This window comes from Helobdella robusta, assembly GCF_000326865.2.
Source record: "Helobdella robusta unplaced genomic scaffold HELROscaffold_11, whole genome shotgun sequence".
NCBI classification, from domain to species: Eukaryota; Metazoa; Annelida; class Clitellata; order Rhynchobdellida; family Glossiphoniidae; genus Helobdella; species Helobdella robusta.
The window spans coordinates 3,978,165-4,004,844 of record NW_008703617.1 but is presented as its reverse complement, the minus strand read 5'-3'; the positions used below and the strand labels follow the sequence as shown (position 1 = coordinate 4,004,844).

The 26,680-nt window shown below is 34.2% G+C and overlaps 3 protein-coding genes across 3 annotated transcripts; 1 reads left to right on the top strand and 2 right to left on the bottom strand.

Annotated features, from left to right (window-relative positions):
• Positions 1-4,315: 4,315 nt before the first annotated feature.
• HELRODRAFT_72508 (hypothetical protein) lies at positions 4,316-5,921 on the top strand (the record flags this gene model as incomplete). Its single annotated transcript, XM_009013014.1, has 5 exons — positions 4,316-4,528; positions 4,730-4,917; positions 5,060-5,182; positions 5,543-5,644; positions 5,783-5,921. The coding sequence occupies 5 exons, from the start codon at positions 4,316-4,318 to the stop codon at positions 5,919-5,921; spliced, it is 765 nt and encodes a 254-aa protein (XP_009011262.1).
• Positions 5,922-6,643: 722 nt separating this feature from the next.
• Positions 6,644-14,264, bottom strand: HELRODRAFT_190263 (hypothetical protein). The gene is made up of 13 exons (XM_009013013.1): positions 14,254-14,264; positions 13,367-13,884; positions 13,017-13,087; positions 12,628-12,767; positions 12,089-12,184; positions 11,237-11,641; positions 9,828-9,934; positions 9,516-9,600; positions 9,075-9,193; positions 8,761-8,824; positions 8,179-8,286; positions 7,734-7,879; positions 6,644-7,603 (listed from the first exon to the last, which is right to left on the bottom strand). The coding sequence occupies exons 2-13, from the start codon at positions 13,720-13,722 to the stop codon at positions 7,390-7,392; spliced, it is 1,911 nt and encodes a 636-aa protein (XP_009011261.1). The 5' UTR covers positions 13,723-13,884; positions 14,254-14,264; the 3' UTR covers positions 6,644-7,389.
• Positions 14,265-18,650: 4,386 nt separating this feature from the next.
• HELRODRAFT_97167 (hypothetical protein) lies at positions 18,651-24,560 on the bottom strand. The gene is made up of 7 exons (XM_009013012.1): positions 24,232-24,560; positions 20,774-20,895; positions 20,359-20,464; positions 19,962-20,083; positions 19,554-19,778; positions 19,069-19,413; positions 18,651-18,973 (listed from the first exon to the last, which is right to left on the bottom strand). The coding sequence occupies exons 1-7, from the start codon at positions 24,425-24,427 to the stop codon at positions 18,878-18,880; spliced, it is 1,212 nt and encodes a 403-aa protein (XP_009011260.1). The 5' UTR covers positions 24,428-24,560; the 3' UTR covers positions 18,651-18,877.
• Between the last annotated feature and the right edge of the window lie 2,120 nt (positions 24,561-26,680).

Here is a 26,680-nt window from a genome sequence, read left to right as displayed (position 1 = left end):
AGGCATGGTTTACTATCTGCACGGTAATGATTTACTATGCGGCATGGCCATAGTCTACTACCCGCACGGCTTCCGGACGGCAAATGGTTTACTATCCGCAAAGCAGTAGTCTACTATCCGCACGGCAATGGTTTACTATCCGGTGCCCTGGCTGTCGGTGAACCTCTGTGCAAGGAGGGAGAATGAAGGGGAACTTTCGACTATCGTACCATTAACAATTTATTATAGATTAGTTAAGGTAATTGAATAGGTAGATAGGATTATTTTTATTAAGCAATTTGAGATGCAGGCACCGCTAAGCTTTCTGATGAGACTCCTCTTTATCTTTCTCCATCAACACGGGCTGTTTTGGAGGACAACGTAGGAACCGGACCGCATTCAACATTCTGCCTTTGTCGAATGGACGACGGTAAGTTTTTATTTACTTTATTATTTTAAAATTTTATTTATTTGACATTATTTTCATTTTGTAATTTAATTTTTTTGCTTCTAAGATTCTAACATTCATTTACTACTACGCAAATAAAAAAAATTTTGTTTACAGAATGATGAGAGGTGGGCAGTGGTGGGAGTCAGCACGTTTTAGATGGTGGTCTCGTGATGATTTACATATGATGATGGTGGTGTAGAAAGAATCAGCTCGTTGGCTGTTCGACTGACACTCTGAAGTTCGGATGGTATTTTGTGTGCCGACCAGATGGTGGTGGTCGGTGCAATGGAAAGTACAGTAACAACGATTTTTGAAGTAATGTTTAGTTTCGTTTTTTATTTTTCTCATTCGTTCATTTTATCACTCAACCTTTTAAATTATTCTTCCATTAATTGATTCGTTAATTCGTTCTATTCATTAATTGAATCATTGATTTATTAATTAATTCATTCATTCACTCATTCATTCAACAAATTATTCAATCATTCAGTTAATCATTTATTCGATCGTTCCTTTGTTCCTTGATTTACTAATACGCTATTAAAAAAATGTCTACAGAATGATGAGAGGTGGGCTGTGGTGGGCATCAGTACGTTTCAGATGGAGGTCTCATGATGATCGTTCCGATTACAATTCGAAGATAACAACAACGACGGTTTTTGAAGTATGATTTACTTACTTTTTTTTATTTTTCTCATTCATTCATTCATTTTATCACTATCTTTCAAATTATTTCTCAGTTAATTTATTCATTGATTCATTCTATTCATTCATTAAATCATTGGTTGATTAATTAGTTAATTTATTCATTCAACCAATCGTTCAATCATTCAGTTAATCATTTATTCGTTCGTTCCTTTGGTTCTTGATTTACTACTTCGCTAATTAATAAAATCTTGTCTACAGAATGATAAGAGGTGGGCTGTGGTGGGCGTCAGCACGTTTCAGATGGTGGTCTCATGATGATCGTTCCGATGACAAATCGAAGATAATGTTAAAGGTAAATTTGTTTTTGTCTCATTGTACCTTTGAAAGTACTCGAATTTGAACAAAGATTGAGTGTTATCTTAAGATAAGTTGCCTATATTTTCCAATTGCTTGTTTTTTATTTTAGTGAATTTTTTTTCAATTTATTTTTCAGTATCCGGTCAAATTCATTCCATCGATGCGTGTCAGATGATGGTCGGTGCAATGGAGGTTCGTCGGTAGTGAGTGAAGTTTCTGGAGAGTGCGCGCCCGCACATTTACATACACACACATCAATACAACACACACATACACAACATCCATTCATTCGGTGTTGTTGTTATGTTTCTCTTTAACCTTCTATTTTCTTTACTGGACTTAATTTAATTCATAGGTAAGTTAGGGACTGAGATGAGTTAAACAATTGTAGGTAGGCTAGGGCTTAACATTAGTTAAAAAGCTTCAAGTGAAATAAAAACGCTAAAATATGTTAAATAAAATACTTGAAACATCTAAAACGAGAAATACAAATTTGTAGGTAAGTGAGTTGAGTCAATGTTTATAAGTAAGCTAGGACCCTGAGAGTAATTTTATTATAGGTAGGTGACTGACTATTATTCTTGCGATTTCTTACTAGTTTTGTGTGATGTGTTTGTTTTCGCTTCACAACACCACACCAACAAAACAAACTACATTTTATTCTCGTCGTCGCCTTAAATTGTACCTTTTTGAACAATCTTTTTAATAATGTCTATTTATTTATTCATTAAATGTTGACTGGTTTCTAGTTTTTTTTTTAAATTGGTTATATAATTTTTGGATATTTCTTGATTTACTTTGTATATATGCATGTATAAATAATTTCTGTTTGGTATGTTGATTTAGTCATTATGATATGTTGTGAACTGTTCTTACTAAATGTTCATGTTACGTGGTTTATTATCCTTCGAGAACTTCTAAGTAGTGTGTATGATAATAATAATAATGGATAATAATTATTTTTATCGGTCGATATTTTGTTATATTTGTTTTTTAAAATACGAATTTAAAAAAAAATTGACATTTTAAAATTTTAATTAACCATCACTTTTCATTTTTGAATGAATTCAAATAAAAGCAACTACTGAGTTTTTCTTTCTTTACTAAAATCTCGAAATTGTTTGTAGATCTGTACGGTTAACTGTTTGTTCGAGTTTGAACAGGCCTTGCAAATTTTTATTTATTTTTGTTTTTATTTTTGTTTATTTGGTTCATTCAATTTAGTTGATTGATTGATCGGTTGATTGATCGGTTGGTTGATTGATTGACTGACAGACTGGCTGGCTGACCGACCGACCGACTGATTGTTTGATTGATTGATTCATCTCGTATTGTATACATGAGAAAAAATCCGATTAAGCCAACCTACGGCTTCAGTAAGCAAAAGCAATTTCTATATTTAATAAAATAATTGTGATATGAATATATTGATTTATTTAATACATTATATGTACAAAAAAGTGCTATCGTAAGAGTTCTATGAAACCCTGTAAGCCACTGCTGTAAGCCAACGTATGATTTCAGCAGCCAGTTTCTTATGAGCACCAGCAGAGTGTAAAATATTCATTGAATATAATGAAGATAGTTGTTTAAATGACAAGTTTGATTTATTTAGGCCGTTTATTTCATAAGCAAACCAATTTTTAACATGATCGAATAGTGTAAAAAAAAGGGTGACTATAGCTCAATCCTACTAAGCCAAAAACTTCGGCTTCAGTAAGCCACCGGATTTCACCGGACCAAAAGAAATTTTTATATTCAAATTAACAAAAATAATTTAATAATACCAAATTCTATTAATCATTATTAAAATTAAATAGAATTACTACAATGTTTTAAGCATATTAAATCAAGTAAATATTTCATTTAGCTTGCTCGTTAAAATCCATGCAATTTCGTAAGCCAACAATCCAAGCACGACAAATAGCCCGACCGATAGATCGAATAGTCCTATTATTCTAGTTATGGTTTGGAGCAAGGGGAGACATTACTGAAAATAATTAAAAGTTGAAAAAATTGAGGTTCTTTGCTTATCCCTGCTTCAACCCATAAGAAGGTGTTGTATGCTGGTAAATAGGCCTCCCCTTGTAAAAATCATAAGGCATAGAATAATTTTCGGTGCAGAAGCGGAAACGCGTTTGGCTTTTTATATTTTGTGAATCGGATTTAAAAGTGAAAATATGTAATTTTTAAAATTTTTAACTTAACCAAGATATTTTTTAATAAAATGATTTACAAAAAAGAATTAGGTTTATTTTTTATTTTACTTTTTTTGCTCTTTTTAATTATAACGCAAATTTTAGTCGTTCACAGAGTTCGCTACGATAATGCGGCTCAGCTGGCCGAAAGGCGGATTCGGGAGATGAACAATTTCGACAAAAATTTGAGGGCCGCTCTGTCGAAAAGTGTCGTTCCCATGGAGATGAACGGCTGGATCGTCCAGAATGTTATAAATGCTCAAAAACTTGCAGACATTTTTAAAGAAGCTTCAACTTACCATTGGACTTCATCAACAGGCAATCAGGAGCAAAAGCAGAAGGTAACCAAGTTTCAAAGCAACTTTATAATTAAAAACTTCACTGCTAGTAACAACGATGATGACAATGTGACGGTGAATGGTGTTTACATACCTGAGAAATACTCAACAGATGATGAAGTATTCTTTGTACGTTCGCGTCCTCAATATTGCTCCCAAATCCCTAAAGATTTAGGTAAAATATTTTTCACTTTCACTGCCATATAGTTCTCAATTTTTTTTAACTAAAATTTGTTACTATTAATATTTCATATTAAATAATTTTTGTATTTAAAAAATACAATCATTATTTTCTGTTTTTTTCAAATAAAGTTGGACTTATGAATATTAGCATTGATGATTTGATGAACTCTACAACTGAAAATCTTTTCAAGAGCCTAACTTCGAAAATTGAGTTAGGCGGTTCATGGAGACCAAAGAACTGCATATCAAGACACAAAGTGGCCATCATCATACCCTTCAGGGATAGAGAGGACCATTTAAATGTTTTGTTATCTTTGTTACACAACATGTTGCCGAGACAACTGCTTGATTATAGAATCTATGTCGTTGAACAAGTTAGCTGTTGCTTGGTTCATGGTACAATTTTAAAGTTGATGGTGTAGTTTTCAGGTTTAAAAAGTTTCACAAATCAGTGTTAAATATTGAAATATTTTTACTGCCAATCCATAACATTCATTGTACTACATTATTTTCTAATTCCCAATCAATAAAAATTTTAATTTCTATCAAACAAATCCTAAAATATTTCAATAAAGATTGGCAACGACACATTCAACAAAGCCCAGCTGATGAATGCTGGCTTCCTGGAAGCTTCCAAGCAGAACGATTTCCACTGCTATATCTTTCATGATGTCGACTTGCTGCCGGAAGATGATCGAAACTTGTACACCTGCTCCAACCAGCCCAAACATCTCTCTGTCGCTATAGATGAGATGAAATATAAGTCGGTGTCTATTTACTTTTTTTACTTACTTATTTCATTTGTAGTTTTTTTAATCATTTAACCTTGTGTTGTGTTGAATATTTAAAAATTATTAAATCGATTATCAGTTTGTGAATAAATTTTAAAACAACCGACCAATCAGATTGGCTTACAAAGAGCTTGTGGGCGGAGTTCTCAACATTCGCAAGGAACATTTCCTAGCAGTTAATGGCTACTCCAACTTGTACTGGGGCTGGGGTGCTGAAGATGACGACATGGCTTACAGGTAATTAATTATATGCCAATTTATGTATGTGGGCCATAGTCTGTTGGTAAATTCATGATATTTTATGTAAGTAGGCAATGATAATTCATGGAACTAGGCCATAGTTTACAGATAGTAGTATTATTTAGTGCAAAAGATCTGAAAGTAGTACTCGTACATACATCATCAGAAAGTTATGCAAATCTTCTGCAAAGGAGATTTTTCAAGTGTTTAATTTCAATTAATGAATGAGATTTTTTTTTATATAAACCTTTGATTTACATTAAAACTTACGATTCCCATCACAAAATTAACAGAGCAATAAATTGCTTGACTGATCAATTACTTCATTTGTCAATTGATTGATTGATTGATACTTAGAATATTATTTGCTGGCCTGAGGATAACACGACCTCCATATAGAATTGCCAGGTACAAGATGATCAAACACATCAAACGAAAGCCGGCTGACTTCAATACACGGTTGGTTGATTGGCTGATAATTTAATAGATGGTTGATTGATTGATTGATTGGTTTGATGATTGATTTATTGGTTAAAAAGAAAAGATATAATTATTTATATTTAATTTATTTATTAATAAAATAATTATTAATTGCAGTACAAAGTTGTTGTACAGTGGCCTGAAAAGATTTCAGAAGGATGGCTTAAACAGTATCAACTGCACCATTGTGAACATTACGAGTAGTCAATATTATACCAAAATATTAGTGGACGTCAGCAAGGATATGATGACATGATTGGCCAAGTTATATGGCTACTCTTTGAAAGGGGTGATCTGATTGGCTGAGAATTGTGGTGCTATTGTTTTTTGTTGTTTCAGCTTGATGTGATCATCTTGTAAGATGATGTTATAAATTATTTTCTGATGTTATTGGATGAGCTTTTTTATTCCAGTAACATTGATGTTGCTGGCTAAGGAATAAGCATGTTTGCATGTCGTTATATGTAATTTTAAAAAAGTATTTTGATCGGCTAATTTGAAAGCAGACAAATAAATGAATGAATGAATGAATGAAAGAATGTTTGAAAGATAAATGAATGAAAAAATAAATGAAAAATTAAAACGGATGAATGAACAATGAGCAAAATAAAAATTTGAATAAATGGATGAAACGAATGCTTAACTATCATTCGATTTTACAATCATGTTTTGCTATTGCTACACAGATTTGGCTATTTTTTCACCTATAAATATCATGCTCTCTTTCTCTCCCTCTCTTTATATTGAAATACATATATATTCATATCATATATATCGCTAATCCATCTAATCAAAATATCTGGTCTTTTAATTGTAATATTTTATTTGTACATATTCAGTCTTGCATTAACATTTATTTTATATTGTTTTAATTTTTAAGATATTTTTATACGAAATGAAAAAATTCGTATTATTTTGCTTTATACTAGTTGTTTTTTTGGCGGTATCAAAGATACAATAATCATCATGATTTTCGTATCAATATGTTTTTTATTTTTTCAATTTGTCAGCTGTGTGTGTTTTATTTCAGCCTGATAGAAATTTAACAAAACTATTTAAAAAAATAATGATTGTCATATTTTAATAAGCAAGTATGCTTAATACAACTATCTCTATTAAGGACAGTCTAGTGTACGTACTACATATTAAAGATGCGTTTGTATATAAAATCACTAAATATCAAGTGCTTATGTACATTAAACAATGGTATGTGCATATCATACACATCTATACATATAAATATATGTTTGGAAGTGTACCATGTTTTGCCATAGAATAGTTGGCATTAATCAATTTAAAGAATATTCTAGTAAGAAAAATTGAAAAGACAAACTTTAAATTGATTAATGCCAACAATTCGGTGGAATTCATACAAGGCTGTATATAAATATATACATGTATGTAAAAATCAAATACGCTAACAAGTCAGTCAATTTTAGATGTATAGTTCATGCACTTCTAAATGTAGTAAGGTAGGTAGGTATATCTAATTATACATAAACGATTTCAGCGAAAAATTTTTATCCTATATATAGTATTTAACATAAATCATTTTAACAAAATGTTTAACATTTGTAAAACTGATACAAAAATAGAAATTTGTATGTGTGTCTATATATAAACATATGTTTATATATAAATTTGTATACATATATGACAGCATATATAGAAATATATGACTAGAGTGAGCAGTTAACTAGTTAATTTTTTTTAAAACTTGTCAATTATTTTGAGTACTCATTTTGATTGGTTGAGCTATTTATTTCGATGGCTTCTGATTCGCTGGATGAATTAAGGGTGGTGCAAATCTGCTCTGAGAGTCGGTTGATTGGCTGATCGAGTGGAATGATGAAAACGGAAATATCGTCAATCGTGTTCCAGTTTTTGATGTCTGTACCTCGTGCCTCCATTGCCAGGTCTTGAGCTGCTATCGTGTATCTATGTGATTGGTTAGTTGTGATTGGTGGGTTATGATTGGTTGGTTGGGATTGGTTGGTTGATTCATTCATTCAACCAATCAGTCAATCGATATACATCAATCAATCGACCTATCAGTTTCATCTCCCACCTTTTGGGATTATTGGACCCAGCATTAGCGAGAGAATGGTTGACGCACTGAACCGCCTCTTCTTCAGTCACAACATCCCACAATCCATCGGAGGCAAGAATTAAAAAGTCCATGGCTTTCAGGTCGGACAACAAACACGAACGTACCTGCACGTGTGTGTGTGTGTGTGTGTGTACGTGAGAATTTCAATAAAATAACTATCAATGAAACACATGTACCACAATAATATGACCGGTCAATCTAATTACCAACCACGTACCAAGTAACCAATCAAAAAACTCTACTCGAACAACCAATCAAATAGCTAGTCGTTCAATAAAACAATAATCCAAAAGCCCAATCAACAAATCAATCAACTAACATGTCAATCAACCAACTCATCCATCAGTCAATCAACCAGTCAACCAATCATCAACTAATCCACTAGAAAACGATCCCAATCAACCTCGGGAACGCAGGACAGGAAAGGCTTAACGCAGACGTCAGTGTTGTAAACCTTCAACGAATGATCGCCGAACCCGCGACTCAATCCAATTGTCTGCAGTAGTCGCGACTGATGTATGGGGAATGATTGAGTGGTCGATAGATTGATTGGATGAATGAATGAATGATTGAGTGAATGAATGATTGAATGTAGAACGACTGATTGATCGAATGAATAATTGAGTGAATGATTGATCACAGAAACGAATGATTGATTGAGTGAGTAACCGATCAGTTGTAGGAGTGAATTGAAACATTCATTGACTGAATGAACGATTGAATGATTGATTGAAGTGACGAATGGATGAATGAATTGAGATGATAAATAAGTGAATCAATGAGTGATTAATTAAAAAGAAGATCAAGATTGTGCGAAAACTCGATCGATAGATTAGTACGGTTGATTGATTCACAGTTGGATTGATTGAATGAATAAATAAATGAATGAATAGTTGGAAGAGTGAATAAATGAAAAAACGAGTAAATGAAAGAACAAACGAATGAATGATTAAAAGAATGAATAAATGATCGAAAATTAACTTACCCTTCTTTTCTTGCCATATAAAATAGGTGGCTTAATATCTGTAGGCTGTATCACTCTTTTGTACCTTCAACATAACCACAATGAGTGAGTGAGTGCTAGGTTAGATGAACGAATAAATGAATGAATAAATGATTGATTGATTAAATGAAGAAATAAAAAAGAATGATGAACGAATGAACGAACAAACAAATGAAAGAACAATGAAAAATATACTCAATTTCTAAAATATCAATTTTAGAAAGCAGTTCCGATACAATCAACCTATTGTATGACATATAACAACACGTGGAAAATTTCACTAATCCCTAACCAACCATCCACTCATCCATGGGTCCCTGTAAAATAGGGATGTGCCAATAAGGCCTCTGTGTGGATGTTCTATGTACTCCATGGGAGTCCATATGTCCCCGAGTAGATGAGGGCAAGTGTGGGCCTGTGAACAAATTTACAATAAACGCCATTTTACATGTAAAAATAACACATATCACAATAAAATAGCATTACAGTGAAATAACATTACGTGGTAAAGATTAAAGGATGGAAACAGTTACAATGTTTTATACATTTTTTTTTGTTCTTCATACGAGTGAGATGGTTTTTCAGTTTCGAATAGACAGTACTCGAACCTGGCCATCGCGTAATAGCAACGCGAGACGTGGCGGCGCCCTACAGATTGAGCTAACTCGCCGACCAAACATTACATTACCTTATACTACATGATATTAACCACCATCATCATTACCACGACTACTGACTTTCATGCGAATTCTACGCTGGTCCATTTCCGGAGTGAAGTCCATCGAAGCTGATATGACTCGGTCACGTGACTTAAGAACTGCCCTGATCATGATTATGATAACGATGATTACGGCGATGATGGTGATGATTACGGTGATGAATACGATGACGTAGACCACGAAAACAACGTTCATGATTGTGACGGTTATGATTTTGAAAATAATTGCAGCAATGAAAACAGATGATATCAACAGTACTAATGAGTAACGACAGATACAACGACAGATACAATGGCAGATACAATGACAGATACAACGACAGATACAAACCTACAATCGCCGGCGTTGGCCACAAAGAGGTGACCACCGAACAGGATGGCCGCGATGACCGCGCAACCACTGCGGCCCTCCTTCAGTAACACCTTCAACTTTTCATCCTTAATAATAATAACAATTATCATCACCGTCATCATCATTCACTCACTCATTCATAAAATTCATTTAATGATTCACTCGATCACTCATTCAATCAATCAATCAATCAAATTAGTGCCCGACTAAAACCAGAGAATTGGTTTCCACCGAATCCAAATTTTCGGCCATCATCGAAGTTTCGGTCAAAAATTTCTAGAAAAATTAGAACATGGACCATACATAACATAGATACGTAGCAGAGTTTTAACCGAGTCAGAAATCCAGCAAAAATAAAACAAGCGATAATTCATCAGAAAAATATTTTAATATATTACAAAAATTATTATTAAAGTATATAGGTACATATTTCTGTTATTCAAGATTGAAAAATCTTAGACTACTGTTATGAATGAATGCTGTGTATGAAAGTAAGAAGAATTACCACTGTATGATCTCGCTTGGACCATCTAATTGATGGATGTTACTATCTTGAGTATCTTAATTACTTTTAAATTACCAGACATTAAATTAACATCAAGCATTTATCTTTAGCATTGAAATTTGTCTTTCAAAGTGTGTTAACACAAATGATGCTTGCATAATCGTACATGTTTTCATTATATACTTATGTTTTAAAGTATGTTAGCTTCCTTGTGTACGTTTTGTTTGTATATAAGAGTGTTTGCAGAAGTCAACAAAGAGGTATGAATAAAATTTATAATAAATGTAAGTTAATTAATTGAGTAATAATATTGATAGGAACGTAATATAGCCAAGTTTCATGCCGGGTTTGAGACTAGTGCTGGCAAGCTGAAGCAGTCACTAGTGCCAGTTATGTACTAAAATGTAACAAATGAACAAATTCGACTTTGGTAAGGGTTCCGGCCAGATTTGTGTTTCTAACTTCTTTTAAACCCGGTTAAATCCGACTACAGTTGGTTTTGAGTAAATCAGATCTACCACTATCGTTCTGTGTAACTTAATACATTCAACTCAACTCCTACTTTGAATTGAAAGCACAAACACTGATGTACGCAATGAAAAAGTTACTGTTTAGAAATTTATGAGAATAAGTATCAGCCTGACCGACGTTGAAACCGAAACTCCGGTGAAACGAGATTATTCGGTCGGAACCGAACCTTTGGTCAATCTCTACTCTAAAATAAATCAATCAACCATTCATTCGTTCATTCATTTACTTAGTTAATCAATCATTACAAATAATTATTAATTAATTATTAATAATAATTATTAATTAATCATTACAAAAAAATCAATCATTCAATATTTCAACCAACCAACCACCGTTCGTCCAATCAACTAACCATCTCCATGAATGATACTTCGATGGCACCAACAACCATATCAACGAAAGTTGGTGTCTTTTGTTCACGTGACATCATCGACCAACGATAAGCAGGTAATTCATTTGGGATAACTTTACTACTATTGATGTTGTTTGTGTTGTGTGAGTTGTTGTTGTTTGTATTGTTTTTGTCTGAAATGTTGTTTGTGTTATTGATGTCACCGTTACTTCTGCAGCTTTTGATGGCATTGCTAATACTGCTGTCACCATAGATGTTGTGCTCAACAAGGCTATTATTGTTATTGTTATTGTTGTTGTCGCTATTGTTGTTGTTGTTATTGTTGTTGTTATTGTTATCGTTGTTACTGTCATAGATGTTATTGTTATAAGTTTCAATAAAAGATTTCAATAGATAGGTGTCTGTCTGCGTGGATGTATGCACAAAGTTGAGAGGTTTATTAATGTCATCATCATTATTATTATTATTATTACTACTACTACTACTACTACTATTGTTGTTATTATTGTTATTACTATTATTAGTAATGTTTGCTTTATTACCCCAGTTGTTTTTGGAATGATTATATCCATCATCATCATCATCATCTTCTACTTTCTCAACAGCAGCAGCATCATCATCATCATTTTTACTGTTGTTATTAATATAATTATTGTTATTATTATTGTTTTTGTTGTTGTTATTACTATAGTCATAAGTACCAGGGAAATTTCTATTCTGATCAGAGATAATTGCTGGCACATTGCCAAAATCATCATTATTAATATTGTTGTTGTTGATGTTGTTGTTAATGGTTTTGTTGTTGTTGTTGTTGATGTTTGTTGCATTGTTGACGTCAGAATTTTTGCTTACATCATTCTTGTTCATACTGTCGTTTAAATTGCAGTCAACACTGATGACGCTATTGAAAGATGCTTTCAGATCAGGCAATATGCAGGCTAAATTATCCTGAAGAATGAAGATAACAACAATAACAACAACAACACTTATAACAATAATAACATTACAACTAATGATAAAAACAACAATGTTAACAATAACAATAAACAATAACAACAACACACGTTTAGACGACATTTTCCCCGAGATCGGGGGTTGCTGTTTGGCTACCTATGATGAAACCGAAATACCCCTCGACGCCATTCCATCATAAGTAATTTATTTGGCTAATTTTTACGCAGGACGCCTTTCCTTACGCAACCACAGTTATAAACGGTGAGCCTAGCCTTTGATGATCCAACATCACTCACAAGGCAGTGAGGGTCAGTTTAATGTCATAACCAGGACAACAATAACAATAACTACAAACAACAAATCATTCACGATCTAAAAAGACTTCAATTCTCCATCAAGATGGAGAAAAATGTTGATGAAGAAAAAAAAACCCTAACCCTGATTATGAAATGTAGATACTTGGAAGCTAAAATGGCGGCCGCGGCCCCGTCATGGCCGTCAAAGATGGCGAAGTAGGTGAACATCTCGAGATCGGTTTGGGACTTTTGTTTGTCGGTGGGATCGATTATTTTATTGCCTGTCAAACAAATTTGTTTCTAAAAATATATGTATATATATTTAATGACATTTACTAATGTTCATAAATAAATTATAAATAAAATAAAATAATGTAATTAGCAGCATAAACTAATGCAATTAATTGGCCTATTATGTGTAATTAGCATAAACTAACACAATTAACATAAATTATATGTAATTAGCATAAATTATATGTAATTAGCATAAATTATATGTAAGTAATATAATATATTAATATGTAAATGACCTGTATTCAAGTCCATTATAAGAGCAGTAGCTTGGTCCTCGTTGTAAATTGTTTTATGAGCGTTCATGCATCTGAGATTGAGTTGGGTGTTAGAGAGGAAAATATTTTTAGAACATTAGTTATTTAAATAATAACTATTTTTTTAAAATAATAATCGTTAGTTAAATAATGATTGTTTCGTATTTCAAATATATGAACAAAATTTTTTATACTAAACAACGCCCGATTTTATCTCATTGTGTTATAACTATATCATATTAAATGTTTGGTAAAAATAATAACTATTGACAATCAATAAAAAATTAAAACATTGTTATAAGAAAAATGAGAAAATTTTATGAATGAATTACTCTGCATATCCAGCGCACATGGGCATTTTGTTTATTCTTTTCGGCACGATGACAGGACGAACCATAGTGTTGTTGGCTGCTGAAACTTCTTCCGCATTTAAATTCAAAAAATGAGGTCGTACATAGGGGAACTCATAGGCCCATCTTTCTGCTGATTGGATACTAATATCATAGGGTAGAGATGATTGTTGGTGTTGTGGGGAGTTCTGAGGTGATGAACTGCTGCTAGGATTGTTGTTGCTGCTTTGCTGTTGTTTGCTGTTGAAGATGCTTGTGTTAGTGGTGGAGGAAGTTAATTGGCTCATGGCGTTTTTGAGCCTGGTAAATATGTTTATGTTACTGCTGTTGCCACTCATTTTGAAATTTGAATATTTGTAATTTATTTACTATTCACAACTTTGAATCAAGTGAATTCAATATGCTTTTTTATGCCAGTATGTTTTGTTGTTGGCTAAAAAATTCTATTCTTTTAGTCTAATCATAATTAATTATTTAAGAAGATTAATAAAAAAAAATTTCTTTAATTTTAATTAAATATTAATTAAATTAAAGATATTATTAAATTTTTTAAAGTGACTAGATTAGTAGATAGAGCCAATAAATTAATTTTAATTAAAATTAAACAGTGTTTATTTTAAGTTCGTAAAAGTAAAATTTATTATACAATTAAAAATTAAATTAATAAATAATTAATATAATATATATTATATAATAATTTAATTATAATTCTTTGTTTGGTCTCATGAAAAAAAAATTGGAGCTAAAGCCGATTTGAAAATGAAAAATAAACAAATGACGAATTATTTGAAGCAGATAAATGGAATACACAAAACAATGCAGTTAAAATTTTCATTAAAATTTATTAAAAATTAATACGCGATTAAAATTTCAATTTTAAACTTTCGCCTCTGTCAACGAAACTCAAATGCACACACCCTCGGCTATTTGTTTACATTTTGTTTTAAAAATTAAAAGTGAACAAAGTTGAACCATGGAGTTTTGAGGAGGTCATTTAGCAAACGTAATTCTTGAAATTTTACAACCAAAAAAACTTGGAGTCCAAATTTGTTTTAGAAAAGAATAAACTTTAAAAGTAATACTTTTTTATTATACATTAGTTACTGTAATATTGATTAGTATGAATAACATCAGTCAAAATTCCTCATTCATGAAGGACAGGGGTGGGCAAACTTTTTTGCAGTGAGGGCCTCATCGTGAAATATTTGACTTTTGAAGGGCCGCATTGAGTACTATTTGACCTTTGAAGGGCCGCATTGAGAACTATTTGACCTTTGATGGGCCGCATAATTATTTAAATAGCAAATTTTTTGACCCGTTGACTGGGAGTGAGAATTTTTTAACATGTTTTTTGTAGCTGACGACCTTTTTTGGTCTAAATGTTGTTTGTACGTTAGTTTTTTCGATATTTGTTTATACGCTAGTTCGTTCAGTTATTTGTTCGTTCGTTCATTTAGATACTTGTTCGTTCGTTCATTCATTCATCCATCCATCTATTAATTAGTTCATTAATTCATTAATTCATTCATTCATTCATTCATTCATCTATCCATCCATTCATTCATTCATTAATAATTCACATACAACCATGTATTAATGTTTCTTAAATTAGTCACAATCTCATTCACCGACAAAATCAACGTATCAGTAAAATAAAATTTCACCACTGCGTTCAACAACCAACCGGTGAAATGGTATTCAAATGTTTCGGCAGAACTGGTACTATTCACAGTTTTAATTATAAACAAATTTCTATATAGCAGATTTTGGTTTTTATTTCAGGCCAGTATTCAAGTGAATAATTGCTTCAATTTAAATTTAAATTACTCTCCATGATTATGAAACGTATTAAACTTGAGGAATTTATTTTAATAACGTTAAAATAATAACGTTTAATAATAGTTCAATAACTTTAATGACAGTATCGTTTTCAACAAATGTTTAAAAGAAGGATTGCTGACGACATCTACTTGAATATATTTTCAGTTATTCATTCAAACTCTAATTTCAATGTTGAATATATGCATTTCAACTGGCTACAAGATTTTGACAAAAGAATTGTTAAAATAGGATTGACACTTTGTTGCGAAATCGTTGGCGGAAATGACGTGTCCTTGGCTCCTATTTATATAATACAATATAACATTTTTCACTATTTGTACATGTATATATTATAGTATTATATCCATGTATTTGTAGCGAAATCGTTGGCGGAAATGTCGTCAATGGTAAAAAAATATTGAAATATACAATAGTGAATTAGCCGGTATAATCACTGTATAATTCCTATGAAATAAATTTTACCAAATATTATATGCACACAAAACTAACTAAATAAATACGTGTGGTTATTAACTATATTTTTATTTTTATATTTATACATTTAAATTGTACAATTAAAGCGATGTAAGGTGTGTGGTGTCAAAATATTTTGAATTCTCTCGGAATAATTTGAACCGCGCGAGATTAACGTTGGCTTTATAATGAAGTTACATAATAATAATATATATGTGAAGTATCTAGAACCCATGTATACAAATAATGACTAAGACTATATGTTTAGATAAAAAAAAATACAGCAGATCCAACCAGTCAATCAGTAAGTTTCTAAGACGTTAGTTGACGTCAATTTAGTTTGTGAAGCTCTGTTATCAAGAATGTATATTAGTGAATGACATGAAACCAATAACGCTAAATCAATAAACTTTTTACTGATGTGAATGATTGAATTGGTTGTAAGTATGATAAATAAAAGAAATGAAATAAAAGAGATACATATTTTCATTTTTCAATTGTTTAGTAGAAAAGGAGTGATCTCGATTATCTTGGAATTCAACTAGATAAACCTGTACACATTCTCAAACGCCTGGTCCATTTTTTTATATCTATTTTTTTTGTTTATATTTTTTATATTTATTTTGTTTTTTATTTTTTATTATTTATTTTCTTATTATATTTTTATTTTTACTATATAGAGTTATATAGAGTTGCGCGGTTATATAGAGTTATATAGAGTTTCGCGGCTATATAGAGTTATATAGAGTTTGTATGTTTGTCTGTGGTTTGTATGTTTGTCTGTGGTTTGTATGTTTGTCTGTGGTTTGTATGTTTGTCTGTGGTTTGTATGTTTGTCTGTGGTTTGTATGTTATATTTTTTTAGGTGGGTTCTTTAGCGGTTGCTCATACATACATACATACATCATGTTTGTTTGTTGTGGTAGTATTTTATGTTCTGTTTTACTCCTTTTTCTCTTTCTTCATGAGTCTTAAGTTAAGTCAATAAAACATAAATAGGTGAGATTAAAAATTAATTTATGATATGGGTAGGCTAGGGCATAAGGTAAATTAGTTACATAGGTGGGTAAAGGACTTCTATTCTTTTACTCTACTTGGTGGTGTGTTTTTCGTTTTGTGTTTTGTGTTTGTTTTGTTTTGTTTCACACCAAACATTCAGCAGGTACGCGGTGGTTCCCTGTTTTAGGGGGATTTTTATTTATTGAATGTAGTAGTTTGCATGGTTACATAGAGATTTATATATATTTTTATTAATACAGGTCTTACTCTCTTATTACCATTTTTATTTTTAATTATTTGAGATGCGCCATTTAACACACTCAAACACACACATTACACTAGGTAGCTATATAGGTAGGTTAGATAGGGGTAATTTTAAATGTAGGTAGGATAGATAGGAAACATCCAACACTAATGTAGTTGAACGTAGGTAGGCGCGTAAGTTTATCGCTTCTATTTCTTCTTGCACCCACATTACACGCATCAGCGTTATTACACACACACAAATACATACATAAACACATATTAGTATTTGAGCCTAATTTCATTTTTACAACACATCACTTAGATTTATTATTACTAAGGTTTAGAGTAATTTAATGTCATAGGTAGTTAAGGGCAATAATGTAATTCTAGAAACAATCTTGTAATGTAAATTAAATGTTGTAAGTGTATCGAAATTATTAAGTTTAAATTATTATTACTAGGTTGGAGCTAAAGGCATTATGTAGGTGGTGGGGTGGGGCCGATTGGCGAATGAATTGGGCTCTTGAGTTTTGTAATTATAGGTAAGCTAGGGCTTAATTGTAATAAATAGGTAGGTTGAGGCTTAGACGTTATTAGCTAATGCACCTGAATAGGTAGATAGGATTATTTATATAACTAATTTGAGACGCGTGCACTTTTTTTTATCCCCCTCATGAACGGCTGCCTTGACGTGGCGAGGGGGCCTCTCACTAAATGCGCTTTTCAGTTTCTTAATTTTTTTATCTAGAAAGTTTTATAATAATTCAAGCGTACACGCATACACAAAATACAAACACATACATACATAAGTTAAAAACATACATACATACATACGTACGTACTTACAAACACGCATACACATAAACAGATATACATGCTTAGCGGTTTCATTGTTTTAATTTATCTATTTTTCTTAATTTTTCGTACTTTAGTAATATAAAATCACAAATATAAAGTGTAAAATGAGCTGTGTTAACAAGCAATAGTTATGCTAGGGATTGAGTTAGTTGAACGTGGGCAAGCCATGGCTGGAATTAAATTAAAGTTTAGAAAAAAAATTACAATAGGTAGGTAACTTTGTATTGTCTCCTTTTCATGTTTAGTTGTTTTCGTTTTGTAAGCACACGCACGCATTACGCATACAATACAAAAAACAAACATAATACAAAACATGATTCAAACACATACAAGCATTAATTGAACCTAAACGCCCCGGTTTACGTTCGTCTTCTTGTTCTCCCTTCTTCTTAACTCGTGTTAAGCACTCATTGCTAAATCTGCATTTGCTTTTTCTGGCCCTTTCCTCCGGAACTCTCTACCTCCTTCTCTGACTACTCTGTCACTTACGAAGTTCAGAGCGAATCTCGAGACCCATCTGTTTGCAAAAATCATTGAGATGCGCTGTTGAACATCGCGGAAATAGCGCTTGGCAAACTAATTGACTGATTGATTGATTGATTGAAATAAATACGAACATGAGGTCCATGATAGGCGCTTTTTCAATCAATCTTTTTTTTATCTAATTTCAATGTTTACTTAGAATAATGTACGTGATTGACATAAAAAAATCTAATGTGTTTTACTAGGGCATGTTTGATTTTTAATTAACAGATTATTCACTAAAAACGTATTCGTGATTTAGCACTGATTTGATGCTTGACGTCACCGATTCGTAGCTACAACAAAGAGACACTATCACGCTTGTGCAAAAAATATTTTTGTTAAAAAAAATAATAGATGAAAATTATTCATAAGATTCAAAAAAAATTTTCATTATAAGATAAAAAATTAATAAGTACTGTACAAGTGTACAAGTCATGAAAATCATTACGTATGAGCGTGTGTGTGTGTGTGTGTGTGTGTGTGTGTGTGTGTGTGTGTGTGTGTGTGTGTGTGTGTGAGAGAGTATCTGTGTGTAACAATAACAGAAAATGATTATTGGTCAGACGCCAGCTAAAACTTCAACACGAAACCAGCTCCAGATGCGTTGGTTTGATTCTTAGCATTCAATTGGAATCCAGTGTCTGCTGGTACCACATCGTCATCAATCTACAAAATTATAAAAAAATTTGTTAACTCTCAACTAATAACAAATGTTTCATTATTTTACATATAAACAAGAAATGAAAAAGTCATAAACCGACCAAAAGTTTGGCATATGCCTTGCCACCAGATGGAGGTTTCGGCGAATTTCCATGCAATCTAGATTTTACGAGCTCACTCTTAGCAGGCCAGGTCGGGAACATGTGTGGAGGAACTGGCTTAGGTACCTCAGTGAAGAAACTATGCTTAAGGGCTTCTTCAGCCGATATCCTTTTCTCTGGACTGTATGTGAGGAAGTTACTAAGTAGATCATAGCCCTGTTCGGACATTACCTTTTCAAATTTTTTCTTCAATAGATTGAATGAATATTCGCTGAAATTGCATCTTTGCATAAGTGGCAATTCATTGACACCAGGCCAGATTTTGTCATTTGGTGATCCCAGCTCCTGGAAATTATATTTTATAAATTAGTGAATAGACGAATTTAAAATCAAACATAACGTATTAAAACTTATAAATGAGAATATGATTCAAAAGATTTTGTAAACAGAGCAAAGAAAGGATGAAACAAAAAAACAAACTGTACCCTAAAAATTCTGTTGATTTCGTCAACTTCTGTCTTTCCAGGAAAGAGAGGTTTCTTAAGTAGGAACTCGGCAAAGATGCAGCCCACGGACCACATATCAACTGCAGTGCTGTACATCTTCGTGCCCAGTAAAAGTTCAGGGGATCTGTACCAGAGAGTCACAACAATTGGGGTGTAGGGCTTCAGTGGAGAACCGTACTCTCGGGCCAGTCCAAAGTCACCAATCTGTATGGTTCAGTTAGTTATTGAATGTAATGTAATTTAATTAAATTTAATATAATTTAATTTAATGTAATAATAGTTTAAATATTTTTTATGAGAATAAAATTAAGTGAAGTTTCATTCAATCATGGTTTAAGATGCTACCGTTTTACACGTAAGCATGTTAGACATCAAAGATGTACTGACTTTCAGTATTCCTTTATGACTGAGCAGTAGATTGGAGGTCTTGAGATCTCTGTGAATGATCCAGTTATCATGGAGGTGGTGGACGCCTCGCAACAGCTGCTGCAACAAAGTTTTTGCCTCACCTGTTAGATGTACATGCAACATATTTGGTATTTGATTTGGTTATTCTAATGATGTTGGTCATATTCGAGTCAATATCATGACCGAGTAGTGCTAGATGAACTGATTTGATATCTCAAGAATAAAATTGAAAATTAATTTAACAATTGGTATTAAATTCGATTATAGCCGCCATTATTATAAATTTTAGATCAAATATATTACAATATTTTACTTTTCCGCAAGTCTAAAATGAAAGAGTCATCAATGAGATTAAGATTAGGAAAGAAAGACCAACCAATGAGAAAGGGTTTTTCCATGGACTCCATGAGACTTTTCAGGTCGTGCTCAATGTAATCCATCACTATGTAGATCTTGTCCATGTTGCAACCAACTACAATCTCCTAAGGGATTTGTAAAAAATTCTTTACATTTTTTTTTACAGAAAAAGTTTTGGCATTAAAAAAAAAATTATTATTATTATTATAATGATATGAATAATAATTATACGACGGCATATGTGCAAGTGAATGTCTAGACAGACAAGTTGGAACTGACATCATTTAAGGAATTCTATCCAATAATGAGATATTTTTGTATGTTCAATTATATAGCAAACACACAAGCAAGATATTGAAAATCTAAGTATTGAAAAGCAGTAACAGTGCGATGAAGCTGTCCCCAAAAAACGATTACAAATAAAGTACGCTTACCCTGACGGTAACTATATTTTCGTGCTGAGATTTCAGCAAGGTGTTGATCTCCCTTAGAGATGTTATGGGGAAGCCTTCCTTTTCCTTCTCCATCTTCAGCCTCTTCAGGGCGACTATCTCAGCTGTTTTAAAAATTTACTCTGGTGTACATGTTTGAATTGAATTTCAAAAAATTAACAACAACAACAACATACGTTTAGACGACATTTTCCCCGAGATCGGGGGTTGCCGTTTGGCTACCTATGATGAAACCGAAATACCCCTCGACGCCATCCACATCTGTCACTCGCCTCAGTATCACACAACCCCGCTTTCACGCTGTCCTTCTCCACCTGCTCTCTCCATCCCAATCGCGGACGACCCCTTCCTACCACTCCTTCAACCTCGAACTCCAACCCTCGCCTAATCCCGACCCTTTCATCCCTTCTCAACACATGTCCATACCACCGCAATCTCGATCTCCTTATCAATGTCACAATGTATTCATTCAGTCCCATCATTGACATCAGCTCTGTACTCCTCCTCTTATCCTTCACTTTAACCCCACACATCATCCTCACCATAGCTCTTTCAGCCCTCTGCAGTACACTTTCCTCCTCTCTCCTCAACATCCAAGTTTCACCACCATATACCATCGCTGCTCTCACACATGCTTTATATACCCTCCCTTTCATCTTCACTGACCATTTATTTCCACACAATACCCCACCCAGTTCCCTAAATTTCATCCATCTCACACGAACTCTAGCCGCAACTGCGATCAAACATCCTCCATCCGCATTCAGCTCATCCCCTAAGTAAACAAAGCTTTCCACTCTTTCAATACCACCACTCAACCCCGTCCTTGCGTCCGTCCTATTAATCACACCATGAACACATTTCTTACATTTGAACGTGCCTTCCACCTTTTTCAGTGCCCCCCTCACACCACTACATCTCTTAAGCACCCATTTCTGACATCCTATACACAATACCGAGTTAGCCTTCACTCTCCTGTCACATACCCCACAGGGGTCTATTTTACTTATCACTCGCTCCCTACCTTCCCCACTCACCATTACCTTCGTTTTACCAATATTAACTTTTAACACTTTTCCATCTGTCAAATTTTAACTGCAATTCTTCCATGCTATCAGCCATCAAGACTAAATCATCTGCATACAAAATCTCAAATAACAACCCCTCCATTATGTTTCCACACAAAACATCCATCACAATTGCAAACAGAAACGGTGATAACACTGATCCTTGATGCACTCCTACCTTAACACTAAAAGCGTCCGACATGCCCCTTCCAACCCTCACTTTTGTCTTTGCCCCTTCATACAGCTGCATCACAGCTTTAACAAGTCTCTCATTCACTCCTTTCTTCCTCAATGCCCATTCAATGACCTTCCTCGGTACTCGATCAAAAGCCTTTTCTAAATCCACAAAACACATGTACAATCTTCGTTTCTTCTTTCTATAATTCTCCTGCAACATTCTCACCATGAACAACGCATCCACCGTTCCCCTACCAGGCATAAACCCACACTGCATTTCATTAACTGTCACCATACTTCTCAACCTCCTCTCAAACACCCTCTCCACTACCTTCATTCCGTGCTCTAGTAATTTCACACCCCTATATGACCCACAATCTCTCACATCTCCTTTGCCCTTATACAACGGCACCAACACACTGTGTCGCCAATCCTCAGGTATACATTCATCATCAAACATACTGTTAGCAATTCTCATCATAACTTCAATTTCTATCAGCCCACTTGCTTTTATATGTTCTGCCGCCACTTCCGAAACCCCTGTCGCCTTACCTAGTTTCATTTCTCTAACTTCTTTCTCTACTTCCTCCATCGTCACCTTCTCTATAGGTCCGTGTGTGACCGCGGATTCCACATCTCCATCCCACTCATTCTCTTCATTCATCAACCTTTCCATATGAGCTTTCCACACCTGAGCTTTTTCCTCCTCATCTATGCACAACTTGCCAGATCCATCCCATCCCAAACACATTCATTCCCTATAACATCTTTCCTATCCCTCATTGACTGCTTTGCTACTTTGAACATTTTCCTTGAACTCACATCAAATTCCATTTCCTTCATTAACCTGTCTGATGCTTTCGTCATTGCAGTTGCCACTGCCTGTTTTGCAACCTTCTTAGCCTTCCTATACTCAGACTTCGCTTCCTCCGTCATGTCCCTTCTCCATACCCTAAACCTCTTCATCCACATACTTTATCTGCCATAGCCAACACACGGTCCCTGTATCTCTCTCAAACATCTCCATCCTTACCACTCTCCCAATTTTCAGCCACCTTCACTTCAAATGCCTTCCTCACCTCTGCATCCTGCAACTTCCATGTCTTTCTCTTTGCCACAAACTTATCCTTCTTCCTCCTCCCCATTTCTTTTGATGTCACATCTATCACAACCATACTATGCTGCAACATACCAGGTATCGCCTTCACATTCTTCACATACTTCCTATGTTTGTCCCTTACCAATATGTAGTCTATCATTGACCTATGCTCCCCTGACCTATATGTAATCAATCGCGCTGGTTCCCTTGTAAACCAGGTATTCCCCACCACCATGCTATGTGCATCCGCCAACTCCAACACTCTACGCCCTTCCTCATTCCGTATACCATATCCCCATCCCCCATGTACACCTTCATATCCGTCTGCATCCGCCCCCACATGACCATTCAAATCACCCAACAACACCACAAACTCATCCAAGCCCGCTTGCCCAATCTCGTCAGAAACATCATCATAAAACCTATCCTTCTCCTCTTCCTTCCTACTTTGTTGCAGAGCATATCCTGATATCACCCTCACTATTACTTTTCCAAACACCATCACAATTACACCATTGCTTCTCCGCCTCACTTCCAACACCCCCACCAACTCTTCTCTTACCATCACACCAACTCCTCCCGTTCCATCATCCCCCTTCCACCACAACTTATATCTTCCACCTTTAGCCCCCACAAACCTTGTACTCTCACCCTTCCATCTGATCTCCTGTAATGCAGCCACGTCAACCATTCTCCTCTACAGCTCCTCCACCACTTCCAAACTTCTTCCTGTCAACGTGCCTACATTCCAGGTACCAAACCTCCAACCCCTTGGTCTACAAGTAGTCCTTCCATCTATAGTGCCTTGCATGCTCGAGACAGTCTCCTGCTTCCAAACAGTAGTTTAATATGGATGCCCCCCGATGGAGGGCGTATCAGATATTAAGCTGATAAGAACAGATACTACACTTTGATCTTAGCCAAAAGGCCGAGAAGCGATTTCAATTTCAAAAAATTAAATGAGAGTTGATATAAATTTGCTGAGAAAAATGCTACAAGAATTAAATAAATAATAATAATAATAATAAATACTAATAATAAATGAATAAATATTGAATAATAATTTTTTTTATAAAATAATTAATGAGAACACTAACAGGTCTTCCTGTCGATGGCTCTGTAGACGACTCCATACGTTCCTTCCTCTATCCTATTCAGGCAGTGGAACTCTTCGACATTTCTGCAGCCCTGCAGAGCTGGATAGAAGATCGGCAGGTTGCGAGATTCCGGGCTATCAATCATCGGCGTGTCGTAATCACCGTAATGAATGACGTCATCGTAATTATCACTCATTAGATCGTTCGAGCCGGCTTTTTCGCGATTCGACGAGTTGTTATTCTCCTTATTATTGTTGTAGCTGTGGTTGCTGTGGCTGCCTGAGGAGCCGTTCGCGTCGTTGTTGTCGTAGCGATGACGCTGGCGATTGTTAGCAGCGATGCTGTGGTTTGAATTGGCGTGGCTAAGTTGATGGTGGCCGATATTGTTTCCTAGTGGGGAGTCATCGTCGTCGTCGTCATCGTCGTTGTTGTTTTTGTGGTTGGCGACATGCTCTTCAACATCATCGTCGTCATCGTCGAATTTCGATTTAGGTGGCTGTAAGTATGGAACTGCGAAAGAATATCAAAGATGTAAAAATAATTTCATCAGGAAAAAAATACCATAAAAAATACAAACAACGAATAAATAATTAATAAATACAAATAAACGAAATAATATATAAACACACAAACAAATAAATACATAAATAAATTAATTAATTAAACAGCATTTAACAATACTTGAGTCATTAGAGCTAGCATTACTGAACGGGCTATCAGATATTTTCATTTTGACATCAGAGGGCTGCTGCAGTTGATCATCTGGTTGGCTGGCCTGCAGCTGAACTTTTGCTGTGCAAATAGAGATTATTATTATAAATTATAAGATCTATGTTGAAAAATTCATCAATTTCAACACAAGAACAAAATATTATAATTTAATAAATATATGCAAATATACAAAGGATTGATACGATGGGTGATATATCTAGATTTGGCATTAATAAAAGGTTAACAAGAGAAGAAAAATTAAATTTCTCATCATATTTTTAATGTAATTATTCAAATAATTATTTAAATTCAAAGTGCAAAGAAAATTAATTAAAATTTCACCTGTCTTATCATCATTGTCACTATCTTCCACTGAGGTGTACATTTTTTGCTGATTACCATCATCCCCCTCATCCTCCTCATCATCATCATCATTGTTGTTCCCACCATCATCATCATCATCATGTTGTGTGATGACGTTTTTGTTCTTTACATCAATTCTTCTTTTTTTACTATCGTTGTTACTGTTGTTCTTACTGTCTTGTAGAAGTTTGTTCTTCAGGATGATGACGTCATTATCATCCTCTTCATCATCATCGTCGTCGCCGGCATCATCAGCACGTCTGCTAGCATAATCATCGTTGTAATGATCATTGCCGGGCCTTTTTCTCCATCGCCTGTCATCATTTGTATCATCACTATTCGCATGCTTTCGTTTCTTCTCTCTCCTCCTATCATAGCCACCACCATCATCATTGTCGTAATTATCATTATTATTATCATCAGCGAGATTGTTATTAGTGTTGCTGCTACTTTTGTGCAACTTCGACGACGATGAAGATGATTTCTGTATCGATGATGACGAAGAAGACTGCAAAAGAGTGGGAAACTGCTGACGCTGTTGCGGCTGATGTGATGACGAAGACGACGCAGTGGCTAGATCGTACCTCTGCGATGACGACGACGACGACGAGGATGGTAGCTTCATAGGAGGAAGGGCTGCTAAGGATGATTTCTTGTACAATCTTTCATCCTCTTTGATGGATGATTTGGAGTCATGCCTCACAAAACTGCTGCTGCTGCTGCCATTTTTATGATTGCTGCTACTGCTGCTGTTGTTGTTGATACTACTAGCACCACCGCCACCACTGCTGATTGGATTTGTAGTATGTTTTCTGTCACTTCGCTGTTTATCGTGCTTCCTCTCCAGCTCTCTATCCATATCTCTCTCTCGCTGAATTTTCACCAGATGTTTCTGACTCTCCACTTCCAATCTTCTACGCTCCTTCTCCAACTTTGCTAAATGCTCTCTGGGGATTAGAGAAAGAAATATGATAGTACAATTATTGTGAAAACAAAGAATAAAATTTATGAAGAAATAAATTAATAAATTGTATCTAATAGGTGGATGTATTACATGAGTACTAATGATTAGTGAAGTATCAAAATTGGATGCTGTGTCGCGTCTAGGTCATGAAATCTAAAATTGATGTAAAAACAAAAGTTACTGGCATTAAATAAATACCATAGGCAGTAAAAAATGACGACATAATGACGTAATGAAATAAATAAATAAAAGAATAAAATAAAATTATACAAAAAATACAAAAAAAAATCAATTGAAAAGCAATGAAGAAATAAAAACAAAAGAACAGTGAACAAAGCAACATACTTTTCATAAGAGGATTTCTTCCTCTTCATCTCGTCAAGATCTTTATCGTGGTCCAACAGTTGCTGA

What these genes read in the sequence shown, in the direction of transcription:
- HELRODRAFT_190263 (XM_009013013.1), bottom strand. Translation starts at nt 13,722, where the DNA reads ATGAGTGGCAACAGCAGTAACATAAACATATTTACCAGGCTCAAAAAC. An exon ending in AGCGTAGAATTCGCATGAAA is followed by an intron (nt 9,194 to 9,515) that starts GTCAGTAGTCGT and finishes ATTTGTTCACAG; the next exon opens with GCCCACACTTGCCCTCATCT. An exon ending in TCCTGTCCTGCGTTCCCGAG is followed by an intron (nt 7,880 to 8,178) that starts GTTGATTGGGAT and finishes ACACACGTGCAG; the next exon opens with GTACGTTCGTGTTTGTTGTC.
- HELRODRAFT_97167 (XM_009013012.1), bottom strand. Translation starts at nt 24,427, where the DNA reads ATGAGTGATAATTACGATGACGTCATTCATTACGGTGATTACGACACG. An exon ending in GTCATAAAGGAATACTGAAA is followed by an intron (nt 19,779 to 19,961) that starts GTCAGTACATCT and finishes TGAACCATACAG; the next exon opens with ATTGGTGACTTTGGACTGGC. An exon ending in AAATCAACAGAATTTTTAGG is followed by an intron (nt 19,414 to 19,553) that starts GTACAGTTTGTT and finishes TATAATTTCCAG; the next exon opens with GAGCTGGGATCACCAAATGA.